The sequence below is a fragment of the Macaca fascicularis genome, chromosome 1 (genome assembly GCF_037993035.2).
Source record: "Macaca fascicularis isolate 582-1 chromosome 1, T2T-MFA8v1.1".
Classification (NCBI taxonomy): domain Eukaryota; kingdom Metazoa; phylum Chordata; class Mammalia; order Primates; family Cercopithecidae; genus Macaca; species Macaca fascicularis.
The window spans coordinates 104,393,825-104,415,843 of NC_088375.1; the positions used below are offsets into that span (position 1 = coordinate 104,393,825).

The window sequence follows — 22,019 nt, forward strand, 5'->3', positions numbered from 1 at the left end:
AGAAATAAATCAGTAAGAAAACCAAGACCCAGAGGGGTGACTTGATTAGTTCAGATATCCCATAGTAACACAGGACTCCTCGTTCAATGTTTTTTTCACTCCACTGGGCTGCTCCTTAGTTTCTACCCCCACGACAGAGAATGGGAAGGCCACCTTTCCTGCTGTGGACATGAAGGGAAGGAGAGGGCAGGAAAGCCAGTCCCATCATCCCTCCAGTAGGGAAAGGAGAAAATGGAGTGAGAAGGAACATTCCCACCTCCTGGTGTCCAAGCCTCCCTTCTGTGGCTGGGGAAAAGCAGGACAGAAAGGCAGAGGCCAGCCTGGGTGCAGAGCTCCCAGGTCCCAGCCGGGCTGCCCAGAAGAGGCCGTTCCCTTTCCCTGCTTCTCAGGTGCCTTGGTACAGAGCTTCTCAAAGTTGATCCCCTGCCACCTGGTCTCCATCCTGTTTGTTTCCCTTTCCCCATCTCTTTTCTAAGACTCATTGCTGACCTTATCCTTGCCACACACATCCAGTGGGACCTGTCTAGCTGGGAAATGGAGGGAAAGGGAGAAGAAGGGAGAGCAGAGGAGGGGCTAAATTAGGGATGAGGGCAAGAGCGACTTCCTGGCCCCTGCCCTAGCCCATGCATTGTGAGGCAAAGAAGGTTGGGGTAGGGGAGGTGACAAAAATGAAAGAGTTTTAGATCTGTCTGACCACTGCCTGCAGTGTTTTGTTGTATCTCCCCCTCCTGTCCTGTAATGACTTTTTGGCAGATTCCAGAGCTTTCTGGGCACTTTGGGCTATACAAGTCCTACATAGTTCAATTGACCCAGTTTTAAACTTCAATTACCTATCCCATTAAAACACTCTTCATTACTTGCTAGCCAAGGCTTGACCCCAGGTCCAAAGACCGGCACTGGGGAGAGGAATGCTCTCTGCTCTTTGCGCCCACCCCCACCCCTGTAGCCCCCTCTGAGGCTTATTTCCCCTCTGTAGGAGAGGAAGACACAGGGTAGGTGCCACTTACCTAGTGTTACAGTCAACCTCCCTCAGATGTGAGCCTCCCTTGGGTGTGGTGACACCCGAACCGGCTGCACCATGGGGGCTCCTTTTTGGGGTCCTCTTGGCCCACAGAACCTCACCTGTCTCCTCCTGTGCCCCTCTCCTTTCCCCATTCATCTCTCTCCAGGCTCTGTGTCTCTTGTTTGGTGAGGCCAAGAGAGTGGATGAGCAAGTCCTCCACCCTGAAAGACAGCTGGCCTGGAGCGGGATGCCAGTGTGTCCTTCAGCAGGCCCTGCCTTGAGGAGTCCTTCCTTGGGGAGGCTGCACGCACTCTCCTTGGTAGGCATCATCCTTGCCCTCTGAGCAGAGGAGGGAAAGCCACAGCCTGCCATCCCGAGCTGGTCATTCCATACTCCAGTGCTGCTGGTCACGGCCTCCTCACATTCCACCTGCCTTCTCTAATGCAGACTTGGGTGGGGAGAAGGCCTTCAGGATGGAGGCTGGCAATTTCCTTTGGGCTGTGTGTGTGCTACTCAGAGGCCATTATTTTTGGTTTCAGAGCTTAGACACAAGTTCATTCAGAAAGTCTTCATCAAACATTATTCCAGGACGGGCGCAGTGGCTCACGCCTGTAATCCCAGCACTTTGGGAGGCTGAGGCAGGTGAATCACTTGAGGCCAGGAGTTTGAGATCAGCCTGGCTAACATGGTGAAAACCCGATCTCTACTAAAAAAAAAAAAAAAAAAAAAATTAGCTGGGCATGGTGGCACAAGCCTGTAGTGCCAGCTACTCGGGAGACTGAGAATCGCTTGAACCAGGGAGGCAGAGGTTGCAGTGAGCCGAGATCACACCACTACACTCCAGCCTGGATGATGGAGCGAGACTGTCTCCAAAATAAATAAATAAAATTTAAAAAATTTAAAAATTAAGAATACAAAAACATTATTCCAAGATCCCTTACCATCTGGTCATCTTCTTCTGGGATTAACTCCAATCCATCAAGGTTCCTCTTGAAATATAGTGTCCAGTACAACACTCCAGATGTGGAGGACGATGGGAATGTTGCCACTGCTCATCTGGACACCTCACATCTATAGTCACTTATATCCTTTTCACTTTTTTAGACAGCCACTTAGTATTGGTTTCTTCCTAACAAGCTTGTAGTCTTCTAAAACCCCCAGCTCTTTCTTCTTCGCTAGACGTGCCCTACTCTTCAACTGGTCTTTATTCTTCTCTTCTTATGCTGTTGATTTTTTGAAACCAAAAGCAGAATTTTACACTTATCCCTATTAAATGTCTTTTTTTTTTTTTTTTTTTTTGGATGGGGTTTCACTCTTGTTGCCCAGGCTGGAGTGCAATGGTGCAATCTCAGCTCACCACAACCTCCGCCTCCCTGGTTCAAGTGATTCTCTTGCCTCAGTCTCCCGAGTAGCTGGGATTACAGGCATGCGCCACCATGCCCGGCTAATTTTATATTTTTAGTAGAGATGGGGTTTCTCCTTGTAGGTCAGGTTGGTTTTGAACTCCTGACCTCAGGTGATCTGCCCACCTCGGCCTCCCAAAGTGCTGGGATTATAGGAGTGAGCCACCGCGCCCAGCCTGTTTTTTTTTTTTTTCTATTTTGTTAAAATATAACTCTCAGTTCTTGCATAGTCTGTAGATCTGATAAACATGGCTTCCATGTTTTCATTCAAGTCTTTAATTAAAACTTTTAATTGTCAGGACCAAGGACAGAATTCCCTCTGGGCAGCACACAGAGCCTCCCCTAGGCTTGCTCGTGGCCATCTCTGGGGATGACTGCTCAGCTGACTTTGTATCCACTGGCTGTAGTACCACATAGCTCATATGTCCTGGGTCCAGAGACCCAATAAAAGGTACAGCCAATGGCCCCACAAACATCCCAGTAACCAAATGCAGTCACCAGGGAAAGAGAGGAAGGGAGGGCGGGCCTAAGTTTCTCTAGGGAGCGCCTTATTTCTCTAAGTGCCTCGAATATTGGGTATCTGCTTAGAATCTGGTAAGCACTGACATCAGATCCTCTAGGCTGTGAATGCTGGAGCCTACCATCTCCTGTTTTAGGAAAATCAACACCACACTCTTCCCCAGAATTCTTAACCATCTCTATTCCCCGTAATTCCTAAAACTCACCAAGAGTGATTCACGAGAGGAGGTTTCCTTCAGCTTAATAGCTTTCATTGTGACGGTCCTCAAAAAAAGCTTTATACAAAGACTTCCCCATACACCGTCTTATTTGATTATCAGAACAAACTTATACAGATAGGTGGGTATTAACCTGCTTTACCAAAAAGTTAAACTCAGGCTCACTTAGAGAAATTATGTGATTTGTCCAAGGTCATTCAGTTAGAAAGTGCAAAAGTCATCTGCTCTTTGCATGAGACACAGTTCCAAATGTCTGCCTTCTGGGTGAGGGTGAGGGGTTCAGAGAGGAACCCCCAGCCCAATGCCACCCTACCTCTTTAGGGGACTCCCCCAAGAATCCCAGGGGGTCTCAAACATTTAGCGTCCCTCTTCTCCCAGACAGAAAGTGAAAGAGAGAAGGAGGTCAGGTGCGGTGGCTCACGCCTGTAATCCCAGCACTTTGGGAGGCCAAGGTGGGTGGATCACCTGAGGTCAGCAGTTCAAACCAACCTGGCCAACATGGTGAAACCCCACCTCTACTAAAAATACAAAAATTAGCCTGGCATGGTGGTGGGCAACTGTAATCCCAGCTACTCGAGAGGCTGAGGCAGGAGAATCACCTGAACCTGGGAGGTGAAGTTTGCAGTGAGACAAGATCACATCACTGCACTTCAGCCTGGGCAACGGAGCAAAACTCCCTCTTAAAAATAAAAATACGCCGGGCGCGGTGGCTCAAGCCTGTAATCCCAGCACTTTGGGAGGCCGAGACAGGTAGATCACGAGGTCAGGATATCAAGACCATCCTGGCTAACACGGTGGAACCCCGTCTCTACTAAAAAAATAAAAAAATAAAAAATAAAAATAAAAATAAAAGAAAGAGAGGAAGAGATTCCAAGCCAGCTCTGCTGGCCACAGCTCTAGGGAGACCTCAACCCAAACCAAACAGCAGGATTTATGAAGTTATGCAAGGTTGAAGGAGCCTGGGCATCCCAGATCCTCAGCCTCCTGGCCTGCACTGACTCTTAGTCAATCTCCTGTCACTAACCCCTCCCTGGCCTCCATTCTACATATTGGTGGTGAATTCCAAAGCCCCACTGGCCTGGGGACAGCGATGGGGGCCTTAAGAGACTCCTCAAGGGGAGGGGATATTGATGGGATGACTTCCTGGTTATTGACCTGGCTGTACCCTCTACCCAGAAAAACCCCTCCATCCTTTGTGCTGCCCGGCTCTGTCCCCAGCACCTTGGAGGCTGATCAAGTATTCTAGTCATCTTATTATGTTTACCGCCACCACCAGACTATGAGTGCCCATCACTGTTGACCTCACATCACCAAACTATAAGCATTTCCAGGGCTGGGACAGAGTCCCAGCAATCTCTTTGGTGCTGACACATAGTAGGTGCTCAATTAACACTTGAGCTAAATTGGATTTAGCAGCTTGATCAGAAATGCCTTCCCGGAAGATCCCCTCTGTCTCATTATCCCTGCATCTCCTCCCCAGCCCTGCTTCTCCTTCACTGTAAATCCCCCAAATTCCACTTGTCCTTTACCTCCCAGCTCAAGGATGCGCCCCGTCCAGAGAGCCTTCCTTACTACTCTCACCCTTGGTGAGCTCTCTACTTCATAAACTGTAGAATCCTTTTTTTTTTTTTTTTTCTTGAGACGGAGTCTGGCTCTGTCGCCCGGGCTGGAGTGCAGTGGCCGGATCTCAGCTCACTGCAAGCTCCGCCCCCCGGGTTCCCGCCATTCTCCTGACTCAGCCTCCCGAGTAGCTGGGACTACAGGCGCCGCCACCACGCCCGGCTAGTTTTTTGTATTTTTTTTTAGTAGAGACGGGGTTTCACCGTGTTCGCCAGGATGGTCTCGATCTCCTAACCTCGTGATCCGCCCGTCTCGGCCTCCCAAAGTGCTGGGATTACAGGCTTGAGCCACCGCGCCCGGCCTAACTGTAGAATCCTTAAAAGGCTGTTTTGAAGATTAAGTCAGGTCATGGAAGTAAAATGTTAGAACACGACTGGGCACATCATAAAGGCTGGATAAACTTGGGCTAGTGGTTAGGAAGGAAAGAGTGGCCTCTTCCTGCTGCTTCCACTTCTGAAAGCCGCCAGAGGGCGTCCACCACCCAGAATTCTCTGGCAGGGGGTGCGGGAGAAGGGGCCCCTCCCCAAGAACAGAACTTTCTAAAGTGGATGTTTGAACCTCGCAGTTATACGGAAGAGTTGTAGGAAGGATGGAGAGACAAACGTTCTTAAGCCCATGACGGCCCTTCACCTGGTCGCTCCCTTTTCTGATGGAGACTCGGGCAATAGCGTGTGTGTGTGTATGTGTGTGTGTGTGTGTGTGTGTGTGTGTGTGTGTGTCCCAATATCAGACATTTGTTCTTGTTTTCCAGGCAGTGTCTCTCCAGCTCCTTTCTGCAATGCTGTAGTACTCTCTCCAGTATTTCAGGAGGATGAGCATTTGTTATTTAAAAAAAAACCAAAAAACAAAAAAAAACCTGGCCACATTCATTTCTTTCAGCAGCCATGCGATTTCCATCACTGCTCCCATTTTATGGATGAAGAAACTGAGTCTTAGAGGAATTCAGTAAGTGATACCTCTCTCGGATGTGTCGAGTAACTGAGACTGCACTCCCTCCCAGGCTGGAACGTCCTGGCACCCCCACTCCCACAGGCTCGGTTCTGTGCATTATTTGCCTTTTTTGCGGATTGTGACCCTTCTTCACGGCCTCCTCCCTCAGAAAGCCACCACCCTCAGATCCGATTCTCCATGGTAGGGCTTCTTCTTTGGTTCCACTCTCCAGCACCCTGGGGAAGCAGGGACAGAGGCTGCTGCCACTCTCTGACCTCTAAGGGGTTAAGACCTGGGTCCCGCCCCTCTTCCCGCCCGCCTGGCGGGAGTATGAATAGCCTCGCTCCCACTCCCGACTCTCAGTCGCTCAGGCTACTCCCACCCCGCCCCGCCCCGTCATTGTCCCCGTCGGTCTCTTTTCTCTTCGGTCCTAAAAGCTCTGTGAGCCGCTCCCTTTTCCTGGTGCCCAGCGTCTGTCCATCCTCAGTGGGTCAGACGAGCAGGATGGAGGGCTGCATGGGGGAGGAGTCTTTTCAGATGTGGGAGCTCAATCGGCGCCTGGAGGCCTACCTGGGCCGGGTCAAGGCGCTGGAGGAGCAGAATGAGCTGCTCAGCGCCGAGCTCGGGGGGCTCCGGGCACAATCCGGGGACACCTCCTGGCGGGCGCGAGCCGACGATGAGCTGGCGGCCCTGCGGGCCCTCGTTGATCAGCGCTGGCGGGAGAAGCACGCGGCCGAGGTGGCGCGCGACAACCTGGCTGAAGAGCTGGAGGGCGTGGTGGGCCGATGCCAGCAGCTGCGGCTGGCCCGGGAGCGGACGGCGGAGGAGGTAGCCCGCAACCGGCGCGCCGTCGAGGCGGAGAAATGCGCCCGGGCCTGGCTGAGCAGACAGGCGGCAGAGCTGGAGCGCGAGCTAGAGGCTCTACGCCTGGCGCACGAGGAAGAGCGCATCGGCCTGAACGCACAGGCTGCCTGTGCCCCCCGCTGCCCCGCGCCGCCCCGCGGGCCTCCGGCGCCGGCCCCGGAGGTGGAGGAGCTGGCAAGGCGACTGGGCGAGGCGTGGCGCGGGGCAGTGCGCGGCTATCAGGAGCGCGTGGCGCACATGGAGACGTCGCTGGGCCAGGCCCGCGAGCGGCTGGGCCGGGCGGTGCAGGGTGCCCGCGAGGGCCGCCTGGAGTTGCAGCAGCTCCAGGCTGAGCGCGGAGGCCTCCAGGAGCGCAGGGCAGCGTTGGAACAGAGGTTGGAGGGCCGCTGGCAGGAGCGGCTGCGGGCTACTGAAAAGTTCCAGGTGAGGAGGTTGAGGGCCTGGGTGAGAGAAAGTTCCAGAAAGCTCCAGAAAGTCCCTTATGAAGCTCAGAGACCTTCTGGGAAGGGAGTGGGGCTAGCTGGCTGTTGAATCAGGAGCCAGTTCTCAGAAACCTGGTGCCACAAGTCCTAGACTTTTACAGCCCCGTCTAGTGTAGGGTGCGAATGGTGGGGCTTCTCGAAACACATCCCTGGGTGGGCAGTCAGGCCCAAGACTCATTGCAGCAGCACCCCCCCCCACTCTCTGGGTGGCACCGTCTGGCTCTGATGATGACCGGGGCTCCGGGCCCCTCCCCAGGCTCTGCTATTACTGGGAAGATGCCCAGCACTATCGCGTCTGCGCTGAGTCTGGTGGCCTGGTCACTCAGAATCTCCAAGTTCCTCACAGCCCTCCTTCCCCTGAGGGGAGGAGTGAGGGGCCCTGAATGAATGGTTACCAGCCCCCTCCCATGTCATGGCTTCTCGGCTCCCTGGAGCACATTCCAGAGGCCCATAACAGCTGCTCCTTCTCACAGGGCACAGATGTGACCAGCAGCTGCGAAAACAGCTTCTTGCCTGAGCCACACAGAGGTGCCATAGCCACCTCCCCATCCCTCCTCTCAGAGGAGAGAGAATCCAGAACATGTGGGAAATGGGGTGGGGCGGGGGTGGGAGCCTGCTGTGAGGAGCAGGAGACAGCTATGGGAGATGGGACCAATGGGGGACTGGGGCTGTTTGCCTTCCAGTCCTGCAGGCTCCAGGCCTCTTGATTAATCGTTTTTCCTTCTGCTTCCACTTTTTTTTTCCCTCTTCTCCTCTCCATAACCCATCACCTCCCCTTCCTGTGGGGGCTGTGTTCTGAGCAACATGTGCTACCATTTAATCAGCATCCTCAGAGGAGGAGCAGTGGGAGAGGGCTGAGAGGGCTGACAGGGGCCCTGGGCTTATCTTGGCTGATCCAGAGGGGGCTCTCTGGGCAGGGAGTAGGGTGGGGGAGACGGGGGTCTGCTGCACAGAGAAGTCAGCCAGGGAGCAGGAGGTGCTTCCCAGGCAGCAGCAGCGGGCAGGACACAGGTTGGTTCGCAGAAGGGACCCCAGCCCCTCCGCTGACTGCCTCTTACCTGCCCTGTAGCTGGCTGTGGAGGCCCTGGAGCAGGAGAAACAGGGCCTACAGAGCCAGATCGCTCAGGTCCTGGAAGGTCGGCAGCAGCTGGCGCATCTCAAGATGTCCCTCAGCCTGGAGGTGGCCACGTACAGGTACGAGATGAGCCCTGTCTACCCAGGCACACAGAGGTGCACACACATGCTGGGGCAGACTGTGTGGCTGAAGGGGACCAGAGGTGTAGGTGATGGTAACTCTGCTGCCACTGGGTTCTGTAACTCTAGGCTAGTGACTTCCACACCGAAACATGTCCTGCCTGAAACCATCTGCTCTCCCGTAGGTTGGAGACCTGAAAAATGTCCTGTGCCCAGGAAATTCCCCCAGGAGAGATGATATTGCTGAGTGGGACAGCCTCTGGAGAGGGGCTGGACCCGTGTGGGGCAACTGTATCCAGACCCTCCCCCCAAGGGGCAAAGCTCCAACTCTATGCGTGCCCACACCCCGGGGGCCATGTCCTTTGGCAACCACGGAAAGGAGGCATTGCAGGCATGGGGTGGCTGCACTGACTTGCCACCTGACCTGGGCCTCAGCCTTGTCTAGGGGCTGAGGGCTGGGCTGGGGGACTTCCAAGGCCTCTTCTAGCCTGGATGTCATGGGGCCTGACTCCTCTGATGCCCCCTAGTGCCCTTGGTCCTGCCCAACCTTTCATCGTCCACATTTTCTGTTTTCCTAGAAATGGCTGAGACCAAGGAGGGGCGGCTTCTCACTTGCTATGTGGCCTTGGGCAAAGCCCGCAGTCTTTTCTGGGAAATTGGCCCTGTTGGCTGAGGGGCCATTGATGGACCCTGAGGAAGGGGCTCTGTGGCTGGTGAAGGGCCATATGAGGTCAGGAAAGGAGGGGAGGCAAGGCCCAGAGATGGAAGGTCAGTGAGGCTCTGGGGAGGATGTGGAAGAGAGGGGCTCCACCACCAGGGAAGAGAAGCCCAGAAGGAAGGCCACAGCATTGGGAAGGACAGAGGTGAGGCTACAGCAAGTGCTAACCAGTCTCAGAGATCATGGAGCAAAGCAGAGAGGAGTAGCTGCTCAGCCTAAGTTGTTGAGTTGATTGGTACCTGCTCCCCTCATTGGTTCAAGGGGCACTGAGGCAGGGGCCTGGACACAAAGACCTCCGTGCACCGAAGAGCTTGGGATCCAGAGTGCTTAGAGATCCTAAGATGAGGGCCCTGACCCCAAGTGAAACCACCGAGGGGAAGGGTCTGGTGGGCCCCGAGGAATTTAACTGCTGGTTTTTGAGGCATGAAAAGGATTTGGAGAGGGGGAGCTGAATTCATTTGCTTTTGTCTGTCGCTAGCTCTGGGGGCCACCAGGGAAGGAGGAGGGAGCCCATCCCATGGGAACGGCCTGAGAATTCCCACTTCCCCAGAATCCTCTCCTTCTCAGACCCTCCAGATGGTGACTTGGACAATGGCAGCAATTAGCATGAGAATCGGTCCCCCACACAGAGGATGAGGTCATCGGCCTGGGGTGGGAGGAGGAGGCTAGCCTAAGCCTTGTGTGCGTGTGTGTAGGGCAGTGTCCGACTGTGTGGGAATCTGCTTCTATGTCTGAGCTCTGCTGTGTATCCCAATACGGTGTGACTCTGTGTGACCAAGTGTGTGACGTCTGTGGGTATGTGACTATGTGATTTCACCCTGAGTGTGACTTTTGTGTGACATTGTCAAATGAAGAGGAAGCCTGCAGGGCCAGGATGGTACAAGCTCAGCCTGAGTTGTCCCCAGCTGGCTTGCTGCCTGCAGGCCTGGGGGCAGAGGGCTGACCCCACTTTCCCTCCCTCCTCTCCAGGACCCTCCTGGAGGCTGAGAACTCCCGGCTGCAAACACCTGGCGGTGGCTCCAAGACTTCCCTCAGCTTCCCGGGTAAGAGGGGCCAAGATCCCACAGAAACTACCCTGCTTTGCTCTTCATATCCCAGACCTATCTTTCCCTAGAGGCACCAATCTAAATCACAAGTCCGTGGCCTCCAGAGTCAGTGAGCATGCTCTCAGCCCAGCCGTGGGCACCAGGGGCAGGCGCATGGACACTCTTGCCAGTGGTGGCCGCTCTGTGTCTCCCCTCACTGCCAGTGGTATACTGATGCTGTTTCTTCCCCCTCTGCCTTTCCAGACCCCAAGTTGGAGCTGCAATTCCCTGGGACCCCAGAGGGCCGGCGTCTTGGATCTTTGCTCCCAGTCCTGAGCCCAACTTCCCTCCCCTCACCCTTGCCTGCTACCCTTGAGACACCTGTGCCAGCCTTTCTTAAGAACCAAGAATTCCTCCAGGCCCGTACCCCTACCTTGGCCAGCACCCCCATCCCACCCACACCTCAGGCACCCTCTCTTGCTACAGATGCAGAGATCAGAGCCCAGGATGCTCCAGTCACTCTGCTCCAGGCACAGGGTGGGAGGAAACAGGCTCCAGAGCCTCTGCAGGCTGAAGCCAAGGTGGCCATTCCTGCCAGCGTCCTGCCTGGACCAGAGGAGCCTGGGGGCCAGTGGCAAGAGGCCGGTACAGGCCAGTCCCCAGAGGACCATGCCTCCTTGGCCCCACCCGTCAGCCCTGACCACTGCAGTTTAGAGGCTAAGGATGGAGAATCCGGTGGGTCTAGAGTGTTCAGCATATGCCAAGAGGAAGGTGAAGGACAAATACGGGGGTTGGTAGAGAAAGAAACAGCCATAGAGGGTAAAATGGTGAGCAGCTTGCAGCAGGAAATATGGGAAGAACAGGATCTAAACAGGAAGGAAATCCAGGACTCCCAGGTTCCTTTGGAAAAAGAAACCCTGAAGTCTCTGGGAGAGGAGATTCAAGAGTCACTGAAGACTCTGGAAAACCAGAGCCATGAGACATTAGAAAGGGAGAATCAAGAATCTCCGAGGTCCTTAGAAGAAGACTTAGATACACTAAAAAGTCTAGAAAAGGAAAATAAAGAGCTATTAAAGGATGTGGAGGTAGTGAGACCTCTAGAAAAAGAGGCTGTAGGCCTACTTAAGCCTATAGGAAAAGAGGACACACAGACATTGCAACCCCTGCAAAAGGAGAATCAAGAACTAATGAAATCTCTTGAAGGTAATCTAGAGACATTTTTATTTCCAGGAAAGGAAAATCAAGAATTAGTAAGTTCTCTGCAAGAGAACTTAGAGTCATTGACAGCTCTGGAAAAGGAGAATCAGGAGCCACTGAGATCTCTAGAAGTAGAGGATGAGGAGGCACTGAGATCTCTGACAAAGGTGAATCAGGAACCCCTGAGGTCTCTTGAAGATGAGAACCAAGAGGCCTTTAGACCTCTGGAAAAAGAGAACCAGGAACCACTGAACTCTCTAGAAGAAGAGGACCAGAGTATTGTGAGACCTCTAGAAACAGAGAATCACACATCACTGAGGTCTTTAGAAGAAGAGGACCAAGAGACACTGAGAACTCTTGAAAAAGAGACTCAACAGCCACAGAGGCCTCTAGGGGAAGAGGATCAGATGACATTAAGACCCCCAGAAAAAGTGGATCCAGAACCACTGAAGTCTTTTGACCAGGAGATAGCTAGACCTCTTGAAAATGAGAATCAAGAGTTATTAAAGTCACTCAAAGAAGAGAGTGTAGAGGCAGTAAAATCTTTAGAAACAGAGCTCCTACAATCACTGAAGTCTGCAGGACAAGAGAACCTGGAAACATTGAAATCTCCAGAACCTGAGGCACCACTGTGGTCTCTAGAAGAAATAAATCAGGGGACAATGAAACCTCTAGAAATTCAAGAACCACTGGAGTCTGTGGAAGTGAACCAAGAGACATTGAGACTCCTAGAAGAGGAGAATCAGGAACCATTGAGATCTCTAGGAGCATGGAACCTGGAGAATTTGAGATCTCCAGAGGAGGTAGACAAGGAAAGTCAAAGGAATCTGGAAGAGAAAGAGAACCTGGGGAAGGGAGAGAACCAAGAGTCACTGAGGTCTCTGGAGGAGGAGAGACAGGAGCTGCCGCAGTCTGCAGATGTGCAGAGGTGGGAAGATACGGTGGGAAAGGACCAAGAACTGTTTCAGGAAAGCCCCGCTGGGATGGCTGGAGTGGAAAATGAGGATGAGGCAGAGCTGAACCTGAGGGAACAGGATGGCTTCGCTGGGAAGGAGGAGGTGGTAGAGCAGGGAGAGGCGAATGCCACAGAGGAGGTCTGGATCCCAGGCGAGGGGCACCCAGAGAGCCCTGAGCCCAAAGAGCAGAGAGGCCTAGCCGAGGGAGCTAGTGGGAAGGGAGGGGCTGAGGGCCTCCAGGACCCCGAAGGACAATCACAACAGGTGGGGGCCCCAGGCCTCCAAGCTCCCCAGGGGCTGCCAGAGGCGATAGAGCCCCTGGTGGAAGATGAGGATGTGGCCCCACGGGGTGGCCAAGCTTCCCCAGAGGTCACGTTGGCGTCAGAGCCTGTCACGGGTGAGTCTGCTGTGGGAGCTGAGCCAGGCCCGAGGCAGGAGGTGGGAGGGCTGGAGGACTCAGGCCATCTGACCAGGGAAGAGGTGATGGAACCACCCCTGGAAGAGGAGAGTTTGGAGGCAAAGAGGGTTCAGGGCTTGGAAGGGCCTAGAAAGGACCCAGAGGAGGCAGGTGCTCTGGGGACAGAGCTCTCCGAGTTGCCCAGGAAGAGTAGAGACCCTTGGGAGTCTCCCAAGGGTTGGGAGGAGTCAGAGGCTGAGGCCCCCAGGGAAGCAGAGGAGGCGTTCCCTGCTGAGACCCTGGGCCACGATGGAAGTGATGCCCCTCCACCTCCGCCCCTGGGGTCAGAGGAAGCTGAGAAGGATGTACCACCAGTGCTGGTCTCCCCCAGCCCAACGTACACCCCAATCCTGGAAGATGCCCCTGGGCCCCAGCCTCAGGCTGAAGGGAGCCAGGAGGCTAGCTGGGGGGTGCAGGGGAGGGCTGAGGCCCTGGGGAAAGTAGAGAGTGAGCAGGAGGAGTTGGGTTCTGGGGAGATCCCCAAGGGCCTCCAAGAGGAGGGGGAGGAGAGCAGAGAAGAGAGTGAGGAGGATGAGCTGGGGGAGACTCTTCCCGACTCCACTCCCCTGGGCCTCTACCTCAGGTCCCCCACTTCCCCCAAGTGGGACCCCACTGGAGAGCAGAGGCCACCCCCTCAAGGGAAGACTGGAAAGGAGGGCTGGGACCCTGCTGCCCTGGCTTCCAAGGGCCTTGAGGCCCCACCCTCAGAAGAGGAGGAGGGGGAGGAGGGAGAAGAAGAGTGTGGCCGTGACTCTGACCTGTCAGAGGAATTTGAGGACCTGGGGACTGAGGCATCTTTTCTTCCTGGGGTCCCTGGGGAGGTGGCGGAACCTCTAGGCCAGGTGCCTCAGCTGCTACTGGAGCCTGCAGCCTGGGATCGGGATGGGGAGTCTGATGGGTTTGCAGATGAGGAAGAAAGTGGGGAGGAGGGAGAGGAGGATGAGGAGAAGGGGAGGGAGCCAGAGGCTGGGCGGTGGGGGCCAGGATCCTCTGTTGGCAGCCTCCAGGCCCTGAGTAGCTCCCAGAGAGGGGACTTCCTGGAGTCTGATTCTGTGGGTGTCAGTGTCCCCTGGGATGACGGCTTGAGGGGTGCAGTGGCTGGTGCCCCCATGACTGCCCTGGAAACTGAGTCCCAGGAGAGTGCTGAGCCTTCTGGCTCAGAAGAAGAGTCAGACCCTGTTTCCTTGGAGAGGGAAGACAAAGTCCCTGGCCCTATGGAGGTCCCCGGTGGGATGGAGGACTCAGGCCCAGGGGCAGACATCATTGGTGTTAATGGCCAGGGTCCCAACTTGGAGGAGAAGTCACAGCATGTGAATGGGGGAGTGATGAACGGACTGGAGCAGTCTGAGGAAGTGGGGCAAGGGACGCTGCTCGTCCCTGAGGAAGACCGAGGGAGCCCCTTTCAGGAGGAGGAGGGGAGTGCCCTGAAGACCTCTTGGGCAGGGGCTCCTGTTCACCTGGGCCAGGGTCAGTTCCTGAAGTTCACTCAGAGAGAAGGAGATAGAGAGTCCTGGTCCTCAGGGGAGGACTAGGGAAAGACCATCTCCCTGGCACTGGGGACTTAGGGGTGCAGGGAGTGGGAGGATGTCTCCAAGCCCGCTCCCTGCTCAGGGGCAGCACTCTTAACTTATGATCTCTTGACCTGTGGTTTCTGGCTGAGAGGCCTGGCCGGCTAAGGTGAAAAGGGGTGTGGCAAAGGAGCCTACTCCAAGAATGGAGGCTGTAGGAATATAACCTCCTGCCCTGCAAAGAGGATCTCTTGCCTGCACCATCTCATAGGCTAAGTAAGCTGAATCCCGATAGTACTAGGCCCCCTTCCCTCCACATCCCATCAGCTGGAAAAGTCCTGTAGCCCAGAGCCTTCTCCAAAGGAAGGGTGACATGCTGGCTTTTGTGCCCAAGCTCACCAGCCCTGCCCCATCTCACTGCAGTAGCACCACCCTCCTGGGCTGTCTGGCCTGTGGCTAATGGAGGTGATGGCACTCCCGTGTCCTGACCTCCCCATCCCTGCCACCTGTGGCCCTGCCTGGCTAGTCCCTGCCTGAATAAAGTAATGCCTCTGCCTTCAAAGTCTGGACTCTTCCTTCCGCCTCTCAGAGGGGCCCCTCAGAGTTAGTACAGGAGCAGAGATGGGGTGGTGGGGGAGACTGTTGGGGAGGAGGGATGAGATGCTGGTGCTGGGGAGGGGCTGCCTCCTGAGGAGAGGAGGACCCTGGAGACCTCCTTGGGGGATGAGGGCAGACAGACCCAAGCTGCAGACAGCAGTGCTGGGGCCTGGGGAGGGCCAGGGGCTGTAGCTTGGCTGGGGGAGGCCAGTCCAGGTGACCTCAGCGCCTGCAGAAGCCAGGCCTGTCATCATCTCTGCCCACAGCACTGATTACAGGGATTAGGCCTTGGGGCCACCCCCACCCTGGTATGTCCCCCGCCATTAGCCCCTTGCTGCCGCCAGCATAATAAGCCCCCTTGTCTCTAAACCCAAACAAGTGGTCTGGCCTGATCTGCTCCCCCTGGCTTGGTGGGAGCAGGGTGAAGGAAGAGGCAGGCCTATTCGGCTTCAGTCTGGCTGCGTGGCCTCAGGTCAGCATTGATCCTCTAAGCCTCAGACTCTGCCACACAATGAGAGAGGCTGGGCCAGGTGACCTGGGAGCCTCCCTGGGCCCAGGAGAGCAGGAAGGAGGCTGAGGACAGCATAGCTCTTCGGTAGGACTTCCCTCCAACGCTGCAGCAGGAGGCAGGGGAGAGGGGAGAGTGGGGGGCTGAACTGTCGGGGTCGGGGCTGGGGGTGTGCTGATGACAGTGCTGTGCTGGCAGCAGCTTAGCCCAAGGGTCCTCCAGCCACAGCGTCTCCTCCTCCCCCCACTTCCCAGGAACTCTCTGTGTCCCTGTGTAGGACAGGGAGGGGACCAGGGGTTCCTGGATTAGGTGGGGCCTGCAGGCCTTGAAGTCAGGATACCCAAATAGAAACCACTCGCTGCTTCAGCTCTGTGGGGAAGGAAGATCTGGCGACACCTCTAAATAGCGCTGGTGGGGGTGGGATAGGGGCTGCCAAACAAATGTTCCAGTTTGGAGCGGATCCCAAGTCCGGGAGCAGGGAGCAGGCTCTCCCTCCCTTTGGGCTCAGGGCTGAGGGCTGGAGAAAGATGAGAAGATGAAGTCCCAGCCCCTCTGGCTCCTACTCCTGTCCTCCAGTCAGAGAGGGGTGGGTAGGGGCCTCCCTGACAGGCCCTCACTGTCTGCCTCTCTGCCTGTCTTCATCTAGCACCTCTGTCTTGGGCACCCAGGCTCCATTTCTCACCCACTATGCCCCATCCCTCAGGGGCCGGGATCCTGTCTCTCCCCACCCCACCCTCCTGGCAGCCCAAGCCTCCGCTCTCTCCTTCCTGTACCCACTGCTAACAAGGCCCTATCTGATCCTGCCAGGCTGCTAGGCCTAGGGCCAGTGCATTGGCATCCAGGCAAGGAAGGTCCACTCCCTGCCCCTCCAATGGGACAGAGGTGCCCTGTGCTTGATCTCCCCAGGCCCTCGGGCACCTCCGCTTGGGCAAGGGCCGAGGACGGGGGCCTAGCCAAGCAGTCCTTCCCTGTGTCTGGTGCCCACCCTACCCCCCCGCCCACTGGACTCCTGATCCCATATCGAGTTACCACACTGGCCATTGCTGCCAATAATCTCAAACAGGGTAGAAGCGAGGACTTCCCTAAGGGGATATGTCGTGGGAGGCGTGTTCTCTTTGGAAGTGATTGTCAATGCAGCAAGAGGAGCGAGGGTTGGACAGTAACAGGGACATTCCTGGTGGTGAGAACAGGAGCGGTCATCATTTGTCAACAACTATTTACTGAGCATCCACCACATGCCATGTGCTGTGCAGGCACTGGGGAGCCACAGATAAAGAACAATGGGCTTCCTCACTCAGGCAGCTTTACCTACCAGTTGAACAAGGGCTTCTGAGTGGAAATCATATCTGAAAACAGTGAAGTGCCCTAGGTTATGGGAGCAGAGTGCAGGGGACCTCGCCTGACGTGGGTTGGGGGCGTACGGGAGGGGTAGACAGGGAAGGCTCTCCTGAGAACCTGAAAGATGAGCAGGAGTGGCCAGTTGGGGAGGAGGAGAAGGAAAGGGGTTCTAGTCAGAGGGAACAGCATGTGCAAAGTTCAGAGGCAGGAAGAGAAAGCCTGGGCAACTGAGAAAGAGAAGGAAGGCTCCTGTGCCAGATGGTGGAGGAGGGAAGAGAAAGTTCATCATGAGACTGAAGAGAGAGTCAGGGTTTGGGGACAGAGGTCTCATTAGATAGCCAGGAAATAAAGACTTCTACATATTTGGAGGCAATGAGTGAATTCTGAAGCGAGAGCTTCTAAAGGGTTGCAAGCAGAGGTGACCTGACCAGGTTTGCATTTCTTTCCTTCTTTTTTTTTTTCTTTTGAGAAGGAGTCTCATTCTGTCGCCCAGCCTGGAGTGCAGTGATGCGATCTTGGCTACTCCAATCTCTGCCTCCCCGGTTCAAGCAATTCTCTTGCCTCAGCCTCCCAAGTAGCTGGGATTACAGGTGCCCGAGGCCACGCCCAGCTAATTTTTGTTATTTTTTGTTTGCTTGCTTGTTTATTGAAACAGGAGTCTCATTCTGTCACCCAGGCTGGAGTGCAGTGGTGCAATCTCGGCTCACTGCAACCTCTGCCTCCCCAGTTCAAGAGATTCTCCTGCCTCAGTCTCCAGAGTAGCTGGGATTACAGGCACCTGACACCACACCCAGCTAATTTTTGTATAGTAGAGACAGGGTTTCAGCATGATGGCCAGGTTAGTCTCAAACTCCTGACCTCAAGTGATCCGCCTGCGTCGGCCTCCCAAAGTTCTGGGATTACGGGCGTGAGCCACCACCCCCGGCCCAGGTTTGCATTTCAAGTCAAACTCTGGCTGCTGCGTGAAAACAGGTTGGTGTGGGCAGGAGGGCTTCAGGGAGGCTGCTACCTGCCATAGTGCAGGCAGGAGACAGTGGCGGTGGCAGTGGTGGAGAGGAGACACATGAGGAAAGGGAATCTCAGGACTTGGTAATCCATGGTAGGGGATGGGGGGGGATATGCTAGCAGAGGGTCCCAGGTTTTTGGCTGGGCAGCTGGCAGACATAGGACTATTTTCTGAGCGGCAGCGTCCAGCAGGAAATTGTGACCTCCAGGAGGAGGTGCTTGAGGTAGGTGGACACGTGGAGCTGGAGCACAGGAGAGAGGGCCAGGTTGGAGACAAGAATTAGGGGGTCGCTGGCCTAGAGATCCCCCAGAGAGAGCATATAAGATGAAGAGAGCCCTGGACAGAGTTCCAGAGGAGTTTCTGACAGAGAGGAGATGACTGGGAAGGAGCTGGAAAAGGAGGCCAGAGTAGAAGCAAAACCAGGGAACTTCGGAGTCTCAGACATGCTGTCATCATGGGAGTTTCTGGGACAGCAAGACCTTTGTCCTGGTCATCGCCCAGAGCCTAGCTCAGTGCCTGGGAGCCCAGGAGGTGCTGAATAAATGCGTATTAAATAAATGAATGACCATGACAGACAACGGGACACACTTCTGAGGGTGAAGTCCCAGGGGAGGGAGCACAGAGGGACAGTATCCCCCCTGCCCCCACCCCTCCAATCAGTGCAAGGACAAGTGGGAGGTTATTCTGGGGCCTCCTCTGGGTAAATATAGCTTTTGGATGGGGTGGGGCCGGGTGGGGGGCCGGAGGTGGCTTCCTCGGTTTGTTTGGGGCACTTCCTTATAAGGCTGTGCAGGCTGAGGCGCCTCAGAGGGTGAGGTTAGGGGCTGAGCTCTCCATTCAAGCCAGCCTGATGCTGTCCCATTGCTGCTGCTGCTGCTGCTCCTGCCGCCATTGCCACGAGTCTCAGAGGAAATCAAAGGCCTAGGTGTTGGGCTCGGCCAAGGGAGCACAGAGTGTGGTCTCTTAAAGGGCTCCTTCAGCCTTAATGTCTGTGTGAGAGCCCAGCCCTGGAGTGGGGAGAGTACGTTCTTCCAGGGTCCTCTCAGAAAGAGACACTGGACACCTCCTTCCCCCGTGGGGCCTTCCTGGGACTGGGTCATCCCCAGAGGCACCACACAGCTAGGACATCCTGTGGTCTAACCTTGATCCCTGCCACTGCAGGGTCTGTGCCTCTTTCTCTGGTCTCTTGAGATCAAAGAATCAGAATTCATTTATTGCCTCCAAAGAAAGGCCCTGGTCCTCCACGTCCCTCCCCACCCCCTTCTCAGCCCCTCCCTGGGGAACCAGCTGCTGCCACTTGACCCTGCGGTGTCACAGCTGCTGTCAGCAATGCCATGCTCATGAAGCAGGGAGAGAGGAATGTGATTTAATTTCAGCTGGAATGTGCTCTCTGAGGCTGCCCATGGAAGGGAGAGGGGATGGAAAAAAAGCCCACCTAAGCCCAGGAAACCCGAGACGACTCTGGGCTTGGGCACAGGCTCCTGGGTCCCAGCTGGACCCCCAGCCCCACCCACAGGGGAGAGCTAAGTTCCAGGATGGATCCTACAGCAGGACAGATGGAAGTTAGACTTGAGGGTCTTCTTGGGAGGTGGGAAAATAGGATGTTTCTTGAATGCAGCTCAAGTACCTGAAGAAAGGACTCAGGCACTCTGTTCCTGAATCTACAGGCTGACCTTAAAAAGACTAGGATGAGAAGAATCTCAAGTGGCTGAACCAGGGGAGGAGATGCTTGGCTCAGAAGCAGAGGGAGGGACAGAAAGAATGGCCCACAGAGGAAAATGTGGCCCTCTCTCTTTCCTCTCTCATGGCACTGGGGTCTCCCATCTACCTCCCTGCTGGGAGCCCTCTTTCCCCTCCCCCCCCCCCCTCCTCCTCCTCCTTCTTCTTCTTCTTCTGATGGAGATCTTGTCTGTCACCCAGGCTGGAGTGCAGTGGCACTATCCTAGTTCACGGCAGCCTTGACCTCCTTGGTTCACAACAGCCATCCTCCCACCTCAGCCTCTCAAGTTGCTGGGACTGCAGGCGTAAGCCACCAGACCTGGCTAATTTTTGTATTTGTAGTAGAGACAGGCTCTTGCTATGTTACCTAGGCTGGTCTTGAACTCCTGGGCTCAAGTGATCTGCCTGCTTTGGCCTCCCCAAATGCTGAGATTACAGGCATGAGCCACTGTGACTGGCCTCTCAGTCTTTCTAACACAGCATTCCCACACCCAGATCAGGCTTGTCTCTTCTCCCACATTTCAAGGGTAGAGGCCCTGCCTCCTACTCCCCAAAGCCTTCCCCAAGCCCCACTATTCCAGGGGCTCCAAGGTGGATGTCCCTCCTGTACTTGATGCTCTGGCCCCAAAGGGATGGACCCTAGGTCCCAGAGTCCCAGGCCCTAGAGCCCTCTTCCTTCCTCAACCTTCTCTTCTAGTCACAGTCTCCCCTCCCCCCGAGTCCCGTTCACTCTCCCCACCCCCATGACTCAGCTGTGGCTCCAGAAATAAACCAAGGCAGGTGCCAGGAGGCCTCTGTCGAGGAACCCCCTCCCAACAGCTGCCGTCTCAGCTGCTTGCAAGTGCCAGGGCCCCAGAGCCCCAGGCAGGCTGGCTGGGAGACTTTACAGTGGGGGAATGCTCCGCTGGCTCTGGCCCCCTCCTGGGTCTTCAGGACTCCATCCTCTTCGCAAAGGAGAGACATTTGCCACTCAGGGACCCAACTCTCCTTCCCTGTCTCCCCATTTTCACCTCTCTTCTGTCTTCTGCCTACTTTCCTCCCTCCTCCCTGGTCCCTTCCCAAGTTCTGAGTCTTTTTTTTTTTTTTTTTTTTTTTTTTTTTGAGACGGAGTCTCGCTCTGTCGCCCAGGCTGGAGTGCAGTGGTGCGATCTCCGCTCACTGCAAGCTCCGCCTCCCGGGTTCACGCCATTCTCCTGCCTCAGCCTCCATAGTAGCTGGGACTACAGGTGCCCGCCACCACACCCGGCTAATTTTTTTGTATTTTTAGTAGAGACGGGGTTTCACCGTGTTAGCCAGGAGGGTCTCGATCTCCTGACTTTGTGATCCACCCGGCTCAGCCTCCCAAAGTGCTGGGATTACAGGCGTGAGCCACCGTGCCTGGCGCAATTTCTGAGTCTTTTGGTCTCTCCAGGATTTCTTCCTTTCACTTGCCAGGAAATTATGTCAGAGAGAACTTCGGTTCACCTTGATGGAGAAACTGAGGCACAGAGCAATGTCCCTTGCCAGTGATACTAGGAATTCCTAGATGCCACTTGGGGTCTATATAACATGGGCCAGGGCAGGCAAGGTGGCTTATGCCTGTAATCCCAGCACTTTGGGAGGCTGAGGCGGGAGGATCGCTTGAGCCCAGTAGTTCGAGACCAGCTTGAACAACATGGAGAAACCTCATTCCTACAAAAACAAAAACAAAAACAAAAAGTTTCCTGCCTGGTAGCATGCGCCTTGTAGTCCCAGCTGCTGAGGAGGCTGAGGCATGAGAATCGCTTGAGCCTGGGAGGCAGAGTTTGCAGTGAGCCAAGATCGTGCCTCTGCACTACAATCTGGGCGACAAAGTGAGACCCTGTCTTAAAAAAATGAAACAATGGGCCAGGGGACTGTGGGCTAGCCCCCTTAAATATTCCAGTCCTGTGGTCGACAGCCTCCCCATTAGCAAGCTCTCTAAATACTAAGGAAGAAGCATCCGGGAATAAACACAGAAGCCACAAGATCCACCCACTCAGACAATTAACTAGTCTAGAGTCTCTCAGTGGGGGGAATTTCCTCACATTCTTCCTTTTCTCCTGTTTTCTTTTCTTTTTCCTTCCTTTTTTTCCTTTCTTTCCTTTCCTTCCTCATGCTCTGCCCCTGCCTCTTTCAGTTCTCCCTTCTCAGGAAGAAGTAGGCTGCTTTGCAGAATGCAGAGCGGAAGTCAGATCTCAGGAAGGACCTCCAGTCTGTGGATTGAAAGAACTTGCACAGCTGGGAAAGACAGCACCTGGGACCTCACTCCAGGCAGAGATCTGGCTGCAGCCCCCAGGGAAAGTCCACTCACCCACGGGAGTCTGACGGGCTAAGCATTTTTGGAAGTCTTTAGGAGCTGCTGTGTCACAGCAGGGAGCCGGAACAATGGGACTCTTTCTTTCCCTGTGCAGGAGACAGGCCCACAGACAGGGCCTCACAGCTGGGACAAAGGCCCCAGTGAGGTCAGGACAGTGCTGTGGGAGTTGGGGGTGTGGGGGAGGAATGGGCAGGTAGGTGTGTGGTAGAGCAGCCTGGAAGGAAGGAAGCTGGAGGCCCTAGCAAATAAGTTGGGGCTCTCTGGAAGGCCATCTCACCAGGCTGCCAGGCCCCTCGGCAATGTTCAAGCCCCTAAATCTCACCCAGGCTGGGTCTCTTCTCTCCATACACATTCTGATCTCCTTCATTCCCAGGAAACTGAAAACTCTGCAAAGGGACCCCTGTTTAGACATGTGGGAATGAGGCTGAGAGCTTAACCAC

The 22,019-nt window shown here is 55.1% G+C and overlaps 1 protein-coding gene across 1 annotated transcript; it reads left to right on the forward strand.

Moving 5' to 3' along the window:
- Nucleotides 1–6,054: 6,054 nt before the first annotated feature.
- Nucleotides 6,055–14,656, forward strand: NES (nestin). The gene is made up of 4 exons (XM_005541421.5): nt 6,055–6,980; nt 8,109–8,233; nt 9,921–9,994; nt 10,241–14,656. The coding sequence occupies exons 1-4, from the start codon at nt 6,198–6,200 to the stop codon at nt 14,116–14,118; spliced, it is 4,860 nt and encodes a 1,619-aa protein (XP_005541478.3). The 5' UTR covers nt 6,055–6,197; the 3' UTR covers nt 14,119–14,656.
- Nucleotides 14,657–22,019: the final 7,363 nt, after the last annotated feature.

Excerpts from the sequence above, each read along its gene's own strand:
- NES (XM_005541421.5), top strand. The coding sequence starts at position 6,198 with ATGGAGGGCTGCATGGGGGAGGAGTCTTTTCAGATGTGGGAGCTCAAT. Across the intron at positions 8,234-9,920 it reads CTGGAGGTGGCCACGTACAG|GACCCTCCTGGAGGCTGAGA; the intron begins GTACGAGATGAG and ends CCTCCTCTCCAG. Across the intron at positions 9,995-10,240 it reads GACTTCCCTCAGCTTCCCGG|ACCCCAAGTTGGAGCTGCAA; the intron begins GTAAGAGGGGCC and ends CTGCCTTTCCAG.